Source organism: Chiloscyllium plagiosum, unplaced genomic scaffold (assembly GCF_037043375.1).
Source record: "Chiloscyllium plagiosum isolate Xiang-an unplaced genomic scaffold, Cpla_swu_hap1 HiC_scaffold_13, whole genome shotgun sequence".
NCBI classification, from domain to species: Eukaryota; Metazoa; Chordata; class Chondrichthyes; order Orectolobiformes; family Hemiscylliidae; genus Chiloscyllium; species Chiloscyllium plagiosum.
Window position 1 is genome coordinate 87,047,652 of NW_028270151.1, and position 9,509 is coordinate 87,057,160.

Genomic DNA, 9,509 nt, shown 5'->3' on the forward strand with positions numbered 1-9,509 from the left:
TTTTGAGATAAGAAGTGTTGTTTTATAAATCGTAATTGGGACTTTTATCGGACTAGTATTATAGAAAGGAAGGTAAAAGGTAGATTAGAGGAAGGAGTTGTAAATAGTTGTTAGTTGATTATTCTCTGTTATACTTTAAGAAATAAAGATGTTAAATTTTTAACTTGAACTAGTTCTTGGCCTATCAAATGTTCACAGATTACTGCACAGGAGAAACCTTTACTGTGTTGCTGGTTTTAGATTAGGCAGGAGAGTCTCCGCTGTGTCCGAACAAAAGGATAAACTAGAAAGAGTGCATAAAAGATTTACCAGGATGCCACCAGGATTGGAAGGTTTGAGAGGTTAGATATGCTGGGACTTTTTCTTGAAGCTGAGGAAACTGAGGGGTCACGTTTTAGAAGTCTATAAAATCATGAGAGGCATAAATAAGGTAGATAGCCGTCAGCTTTTCCCTGTGGTTTGGGAGTCGAAAACGAGAGAGCATTGGTTTAAGGTGAGAGGGGAGAGATAGATACAAAGGGTCCAGAGAGGCAACTTTTCACACAGAGGGTGGTGAGTGACTGGAATAGGTATGTAGCATGGATAGGATAGGTATGTCGCAAACACAGACAAATGGGACTAGATTAATTGTGAAAACTGGCCACATGGATAAGTTGGGTTGAAGGGTCTATTTCTCATGCTGTCGATCTCTGTGACATTGTGGCTCAGAGGGGGTGCTGCTCTCAGACTGACACTCCTCTTCCATTCCACCTCCCCCCACGCACCAACCCAACCCTGTTCTATATCCAATCTGATGATTACCACCAAATGAGTGCAGACTAAGGGCCCAGCCCACAACTGAAAGCTTGCTCACACTGATCTGCCCATTAAGTGTCTTCTCCTGCAACTGAGAAAATTGCAGCCCAGTTGGGAATAGGCCATGAAGTGTTCCCATGGTAGTTATTAATTGACCCACTGAGTGGGAAAGATGAGCTTGGGCCTTACCTCCCAAATTGTCAATGGTGGAGATCGGAGGTGATGGTTTTTTGATGCACCATAACCTTGTCTAATGGATGTTCCACCCAGTAGCTCTGCCTGACCCTCCACTGATGCTACCAGACCTACTGAGTAGTTCCAGAATTTTCAGTTTTTATTTCAAATTCCAGCAACCAATTTTTAGCATTTGACCTCATAATTGATGTTTGCTCAGGTATAGCTGTACAATACTATAACGGCACTGTTTTATATTCATGTTAATCATTCTTTATTTTCATAGGAATCATCAAACAACAATCTCCACCATGAAGAGGAGTCACAAAACATTCATAATTTTCCTCATTGCGGTAATTGCCATTGTCTCCTACACTTTGTTAAATTCCTCTTTGAATAAAGGATACTTCAACTTACCTGAGTTTAGGAAAATATTGCAAATCTATGCCGGCCAACTGAAAAGGGTGATATCTGGCCAGGTGTCCCCTGCAAACACAATGATTGTGAAAGGCCCACACCCAACCACAGAGCCGGAGTTATTTTTTTACAGAGTTCCAGTGAACTCAATCCTAAACCATTGGTCATGTGCAGCATCGAATCAGCAGCAAGACTAAACCCAAACAAACCAGTTTATTTCTTCATGAAAGCATTCACTGGGAACATATCTGAGTATCAAGAACCTGAGTACAAAGGCATCCCTCTGCTTTCTTCATTCAAGAATGTCATCATCTTGCCCTTGAATCCTAAAGAATTGTTCAACAACACACCCTTGGCTGGATGGTATGAGAAGGTAAGGAACTGTGTATGGTTAAACTTGCTTTTAGACATCAATCTGACAAATGAAATAATTAACTTTACTGACAAGCTGAATCCCAATTTCGATGTGTATACAATGACAGATCGTGCTGAATTGGAAGTCCTGTGGTTTTTGGACTGAAGTTCACTTTCAAGTCCATACAAATCATTTGCAGAGCTGAAAGAAAATGAGAATTAGTTTCTTTTTCAAAATCAGAATTTATCTCAATTATTCAGTCTACACTTTATTCATTTGTGAATGGGGATATTAATTTGGAAACTTCCCAGTGAATATTAATTCAATCTTTATCCAGCAAAACTTAGATCAACATTTTGCTTTGTGTTTCTTGCATGTTATTTTGAGAAAATGGGGATTGTCTGTAAATACCAATTAATTTTACACCTGTACAATGTTGAAATGATTTAAGCCCAGAGGGTGAGGCTTAGACTGGAGATGTCAAGAAACCATTCCCGGGAGGCTGGCAGCAGTTTTATTTGGTGACTTCACTAGTTAATCCCTGATACAGAGCTGGAGGATAACCATGAACAAATCTTTTCTTTTTCAGTTGAACACAGTCAAAGTCTGCAGTCAGTCCATGATTGAAAGAGGGCTTGAGACTCAGTCAGTTCAGCGAATACAATTGGGGAAAAAAAGAACCATTTGGGTGCCAGATTGGCTGCAAGAAACATTGCCTGTTGTGGTTCTGTTCGCCGAGCTGGAAATTTTTGTTGCAAACGTTTCGTCCCCTGTCTAGGTGACATCCTCAGTGCTTGGGAGCCTCCTGTGAAGTGCTTCTGTGATGTTTCCTCCGGCATTTATAGTGGCCTGTCCCTGCTGCTTCCGGTTGTCAGTTTCAGCTGTCCACTGTAGTGGCCGGTATATTGGGTCCAGGTCGATGTGTTTGTTGATGGAGTTTGTGGATGAGTGCCATGCTTCTAGGAATTCCCTGGCTGTTCTTTGTTTGGCTTGCCCTATAATGGTAGTGTTGTCCCAGTCGAATTCATGTTGCTTGTCGTCTGCGTGTGTGGCTACTAAGGATAGCTGGTCGTGGCGTTTCGTGGCTAGTTGATGTTCATGGATGCGGATCGTTAGCTGTCTTCCTGTTTGTCCTATATAGTGTTTTGTGCAGTCCTTGCATGGGATTTTGTACACTACATTAGTTTTGCTCATGCTGGGTATCAGGTCCTTCGTTCTGGTGAGTTGTTGTCTGAGGGTGGCTGTTGGTTTGTGTGCTGTTATAAGTCCTAGTGGTCGCAGTAATCTGGCTGTCAGTTCTGAAATGCTCCTGATGTATGGTAGTGTGGCTAGTCCTTTTGGTTGTGGTATGTCCTCGTTCCGTTGTCTTTCTCTTAGGCATCTGTTGATGAAATTGCGCGGGTATCCGTTTTTGGCGAATACCTTGTACAGTTGCATCAAGACACTATTCAAAAGGGCCACAACACACTGCAGCACAGCAGAACTGCAAAAAGAGGAAGAGGAACACCTGTACGAGGTATTCGACAAAAACGGATACCCGCGCAATTTCATCAACAGATGCCTAAGAGAAAGACAACGGAACGAGGACATGCCGCAACCCAAAGGACTAGCCACACTACCATACATCAGGAGCATTTCGGAACTGACTGCCAGATTACTGCGACCACTAGGACTTATAACAGCACACAAACCAACAACCACTCTCAGACAACAACTCACCAGAACAAAGGACCTGATACCCAGCATGAGCAAAACTAATGTAGTGTACAAAATCCCATGCAAGGACTGCACAAAACACTATATAGGACAAACAGGAAGACAGCTAACAATCTGCATCCATGAACATCAACTAGCCACGAAACGCCACGACCAGCTATCCTTAGTAGCCACACACGCAGACGACAAGCAACATGAATTCGACTGGGACAACACTACCATTATAGGGCAAGCCAAACAAAGAACAGCCAGGGAATTCCTAGAAGCATGGCACTCATCCACAAACTCCATCAACAAACACATCGACCTGGACCCAATATACTGGCCACTACAGTGGACAGCTGAAACTGACAACCGGAAGCGGCAGGGACAGGCCACTATAAATGCCGGAGGAAACATCACAGAAGCGCTTCACAGGAGGCTCCCAAGCACTGAGGATGTCACCTAGACAGGGGACGAAACGTTTGCAACAAAAATTTCCAGCTCGGCGAGCAGAACCACAGCAACGAACACCCGAGCTTCAAATCTTCACCCAAACTTAGAAAAATTGCCTCTTGTACAATCAGAATTTCTATTTAACTCTGTCTGTCGAGACTTTTTCCCATCTGGCTCTACCACAATGCAGTGACTTTCCCCATGATCTTCCTCGTGGAAGTTACCTCTGCCATCTCCATTATTGATATCTTTCCCTGTAAAACCATCAGGATTATTTCGGACATCTCAGGAGGTTCCTGCTCTGCCTCCATTGAATTCCATCCCATTTGTCTGGTTTATCTCTCAGCCTCACTCTTTCTCCCTGGGAACACAATGACCATGTCCTAAGATGAGCTCTGATGCCACTTCCCTTTCCCATGTAATATGGAGCATTTCCAACAGTTCCTCAAGCTTGGCAGGTTTACACCTGGAAGATGTTCACCTGGAGATAGCCCTCCTGCTGCGAGTGATACTGCGGATAGACGATTGACTCCAGACTCTCTCAGCTTCTGTAAATCTGACAAAACACTGGCTTCTTACCCCCTGCTGTAAAACGTGAGAGGCTTGGAAATGCAGCCAGGAGCAATTTCACACCATTGGCTGATCCCTAGGATATTGATAGTAGGGGATTCAGCGATGGTAACACCACTGCATATCAAGGGATGGTGGTTAGATTGTCTCTTATTGGAGATGGTCATTGGCAAACATTTGTGTGGTGTGAATGTTGCTTTCAACAAAAGACTGAATATTGTCCAGGTCTTGCAGCTTTTGACCATGGATTTCTTCATTATCTGAGGTGTTATGAATTGTTCTGAACACAATGCAATCATTGATAACATTCCCATTACTGACCTTATGATTTTGAGAATGTCATTGATGAAGCAGCTGAAAATGCTTGGGCCCAGGACATTACCCTGAAAAACTGCTAAAGAGTTGCCCTGGAACTGAGACAAGTGACTTCAAACAACCATAACCATCTTCCTGTGTTCCAGGTATGACTCTGACCAGTGGGGAGGTAGGGGTGTAGTCCCTGATTCCCATTGATCCCTGTTTTGGTTGGGTTCCTTGAGGCCACACTCAGTGGAATTCCACCTTGATGTCAGGGACTGTCACTCCCACTGCACCTCTGGAAATGAGCTCTGTTGTCTATGTTTCAAAAAAAGGGTGTGATGAAGTCAGGAGCTGAGTGACCCTGGTGGAACCCAAACTGGCTGTCACCGAGCAGGATATTGCTGAGCAGGTACTGTTTAATAGCACTGTTACTGACACCTGCCATCACTTTGGAGACAGTGAAGTCCGCAAATGCTGGAGATCAGAGTTGAGAATATGTTGCTAGAAAAGTACTGCAGGTCAGGCAACATCCGAGGAGCAAGAAAATCGACGTTTTGGGCCAGAGCCCTTCATGAGGAATTTTCCTGCTCCTTGGATGCTGCCTGACCTACGGTGCTTTTCCAGCAACACACCTGACATCACTTTACTGAAGGTCGAGAATAGACTGATGGAGTAGGTTTGACCAGGTTGGATTTGTCCTGTTTTTGTTAATGATCCATTGCTTGAGGGATCACTTAGCTCTGTCTATCACTTGCTGCTTATGATGTTTGCCGTGCAGGTCGTCCTGTTTGGTAGCTTCACCAGGTTGACCCCTCATTTTTAAGTATCCTTGGTGCTGCTCCTGCACTCTCCATTGAACCAGGGTTGGTCTCCTGGCTTGATGATAATAGTTGAGTGGGGAATATGCTGGACAATGGGGTTGCAGATTGCAACTTAAAAGTGAGGAATGGTTTTAGACAATAGGAGGAACCTTTTTTTTATTTTAGAGTGGAGACAGAGTTTCCAAAAGAATTGAGAATGTTGTTCATCAGCAGTTGTGTTTCAAACTGTCCTTTTCATTCCAAGGAATAAGAGAGTACAGCTCTCCAGGACATTATTTCATGTTTGTACGTGGATACAAGACTGTTGTGGTTCAGGATCACCTGGAAAATCTCCTGAATTTTCCAAACATCACAGAATATCATGAATAGAGTTTTGAATCTGTCTGGGTCCAAGAGAGGCTGAAGCTTGAGACCCAAGACGTGCAGGTCTGTTGGTGAAAGCCTGTGCACTCATCGGAAAGGCCAGATTTATGGGGAGTTGATACAAGGCTCAAACTGTCACTTAGCTTCAGCTAGAGGGTGGCTCTCTGGGGCAAAAATGAAAATCTCACTGGGAAAAATAGTTCTCATCTTTAAGGTTACCAGTCTTGGAAAAGAAATGAACAAAAATCAGCTGCTTTGGGAACTAAGAATAACTTTGGTTTGATATTGGAATATTGAAAGTCTGGATGTAGGTTGTTCACTGAGCTGGAAGATTTTGTTTCAGATGTTTCATCACCATACTAGGTAACACCATCAGTGAGCCACCGGATGAAGCGGTGGTAGTGTAGCCCACTTTCTATTTACGTGTTTGGGTTTCCTTGGGTTGGTGTTGTCATTTCCTGTGGTGACATAATTTCCTATGGTGAGGTTAATTCCTGTTCTTTTTGGGTGGTCAATGGGATCATGATGCCAAGGGGTCTGAGTAGTCTGGCAGTCATTTCCGAGATGTCATTGATGTAGGGGAGCGTGGCTAGGGTTTCTGGACATGTTTTGTCTGCTTGTTTGCATTAGAACATTATTTCAATGAGCCGCTAGACACTACAGCACAGAGGAACTACATAGAGCAGAGGAAAATCACCTCTACATTGTATTCAAAAAGAACGGGTACCTAATGAACATAGTCCACCAATTTCTCAGCAACAAACCCCAAAAAGCAGGCAAAACACACCCAGAAACCCTAGCCACTCTCCCCTACATCAAAGATATCTTGGAAATGACTGCCAGACTACTCAGACCCCTTGGCATCATGGTAGCCCACAAACCCACCAACACACTAAAACAGCAGCAAATGAACTTGAAAGACCCTATACAGACAACAAGCAAAACTAATGTCATCTACAAAATACCTTGCAAGAACTGTAACAAACAGGCCAAAAACTAGCCACCAGGATACATGACCATCAACTAACCACAAAAAGACATGATCCACTCTCACTAGTATCCTTACACTCAGATGAGAAAGGACACCCCTTTTAGTGGGACAACACATCCCCATCCGAGGACAAGCCAAACAGAGACACGTATGAGAATTCTAGAAGCATGGCATTCCAACCAGAACTCTATCAACAAACACATTGAATTGGATCCTATTTACCACCCTTCTGAGAAAAAGAACAGGAAATGACATCACTGTCAGAAATGATGTCACCACAGGACATGACATCACCAAACCATGGAAACCCAAACACGTAAATAGAAAGCGGGCTACATCACCAGTGCTTCATTCGAAGGCTCACTGATGATGTTACCTAGTATGTTGAAGAAATATCTGAAAACGAACCTTCCAGCTCAGCGAGCAAACCGACATCCAGAACCTCAATCTGAGCTACAAATCTCCTCAAAACTCACTAATCTTGAAAATCTGCACACAAAGGACAATGGCTAGTTTTATTTTCCGTTGGGTCAAGGGAATGAAGAGATACTATTCTATTCTGTGTTTTTAAAGTATAATTTGTCATCAAAGATTTGTTCCATGAATAGTACTTCCAATTATTTGTTACAGTAAGTGTCTTACAATATGAAAGCTTGATCCTTTCAGTTTGAATATTGTTTTCCAAGCATTGGTCTCCATGGGAAACTCCAAACTTTATAGTTATAAAACTATCAGTTTGTACCTGAACATCTCTGTTGTCTCTTGTGACTTACGATATATCCCCAAGGTAGACAGATGCATGAAAGCAGGCTGAGTGATTGAGCATGTGACATACAACTCATCCAGTGACTCAGTCTTGTGATCACTCACATTTCAATTTCAAACAGATCTGTATTTCTTTTGTACATCAATATTTCAGCACAAGCCACTGAACAGTGTAAGGAATGTATTCAGAAATAATCTCTCGAGTTGAAGACACGAAGGGTTGTTTTTGAGTATGTTTCAATGCTTCATTTGACGTGTGGCTGTGGTGTGGTTCCCAGGACTCTGGCTCTTGTGGTTGAAGTTGGAGACCTTGCTGGGGGCAATGGGGAAAGAGGCTGCAGCTTTTCTCCATTGAAAGAGTGTACAGGTTTAAGAGTGAACCAGGCCAGGTTCCTGTCTCCTCAAGACCCACCTTGCAGCCGATTACAAAGTGCTCTCAGGAATTAGTGCTCAACCAATGAGTATTGTGTGGAGGGAGCGGACTGCATTTGGAGAGAAGGATCATTTAAAATATCAAATTTTAAATGATATTTAAAATTTCATTTAAATATCATTTAAATCAATGATTAAACCTTTTATTCTGTTATAGGTAGATCCCAGCAAGGAAGAATATTGGATTCATGTGCTCTCTGATGGCTGTCGGCTAGCCTTGCTGTGGAAGTATGGAGGCATCTATCTGGACACAGATACCATTTCACTCAAACCCTTGGAGTTCCAAAACTTCATTGTTGCACAGTCAGCCAACTATGCGAGTAATGGAATTTTGGGATTTAACCGTTCTCATCCCTTTTTGGAGAACTGCCTGACTGATTTTGTTGAGAAATATAATGGAGCAGTTTGGGGCCAACAGGGTCCGACACTGATAACCAAAAACTTGCAGAAGTGGTGTGGGACTGATATTCTCGATCAATTTCTTAACAAAGAATGCAAAGGGATTGGGTACGTGCCCAACTACTTGTTCTACCCAATCCCACACACAGATTGGAAACAGTATTTTGAAAAATACAGATGGAACAATAATAATGATGCTGTCGAAAAGGAATTCTCAAAGTCAAATGCAGTCCATGTCTGGAATTTTCTGAGTGGTCGTCAGAAATATGATATTAAAGGAAGCCAATCATTAATAGAATATTTCTACCAGAAATATTGTCCAAGCACATATGGAACTCTGTCAAAATAATGTTTATTTTAGTGATGAATTTCTATTGAAAATTAATAATGGCAAAATTATTGTTAATCAAACTGATCATTGGCTGGTACCAAATGGTCCCAGTTGGCTCCACCTCATTGTACCTTTCCCTGTATCTTTCTGCTCTCTGTGAGGCAGCTGGGTCATGGTGAGGAACGGGTTTCCATGCAACGAGCTGTCCTATAGGAAGGTGGGAGAGATGTAGGGGGAAATTTGGGAACTGGGATTACTGTATTCGGATCAGGGATAATTAATCATTAATGCTCGATATTTTTATTGAAATCATTCACAGTTTAATTCTGTTTCCTGATGGATCATGAAACTGGTGTAAAAGTTTCATTCCTGTCTGTGTACTTGGATTAATCTGTTAGAACGAGACAGATGGATCTGTTTTTAAATGGCTTCAGTATTCTAGATAGTGTGTGTATATATAAATCTCTGCTGATGATTTTGACACGATTTTGAAAGGGTTGACTTTGCCATTGATTTTACTAATCTCTGTGTTGGATCAAGTCAGGAAGCTCAGGCTGAGAGTTAACATTTCCCACATTTTTTTTAAAGAGCTGTTCTCTGATGCAGTGATCACTGAGTGCTTTCCAGTCCCTGGACCTTATATTC

The 9,509-nt window shown here is 42.5% G+C and overlaps 1 protein-coding gene across 1 annotated transcript; it reads left to right on the plus strand.

Annotated features, from left to right (window-relative positions):
* The first annotated feature begins 1,280 nt into the window (after positions 1 to 1,280).
* On the plus strand, positions 1,281 to 8,882 carry LOC148148365 (alpha-1,4-N-acetylglucosaminyltransferase-like). Its single transcript, XM_087993267.1, has 3 exons — positions 1,281 to 1,390; positions 1,498 to 1,759; positions 8,292 to 8,882. The coding sequence occupies exons 1-3, from the start codon at positions 1,281 to 1,283 to the stop codon at positions 8,880 to 8,882; spliced, it is 963 nt and encodes a 320-aa protein (XP_087849393.1).
* Positions 8,883 to 9,509: the final 627 nt, after the last annotated feature.

Coding starts and splice junctions, on each gene's coding strand:
- LOC148148365 (XM_087993267.1), top strand. CDS start 1,281: ATGAAGAGGAGTCACAAAACATTCATAATTTTCCTCATTGCGGTAATT. Junction 1,391..1,497: donor GGATACTTCAACTTACCTGA/GTTTAGGAAAAT, acceptor ACCCAACCACAG/AGCCGGAGTTATTTTTTTAC. Junction 1,760..8,291: donor TGGCTGGATGGTATGAGAAG/GTAAGGAACTGT, acceptor ATTCTGTTATAG/GTAGATCCCAGCAAGGAAGA.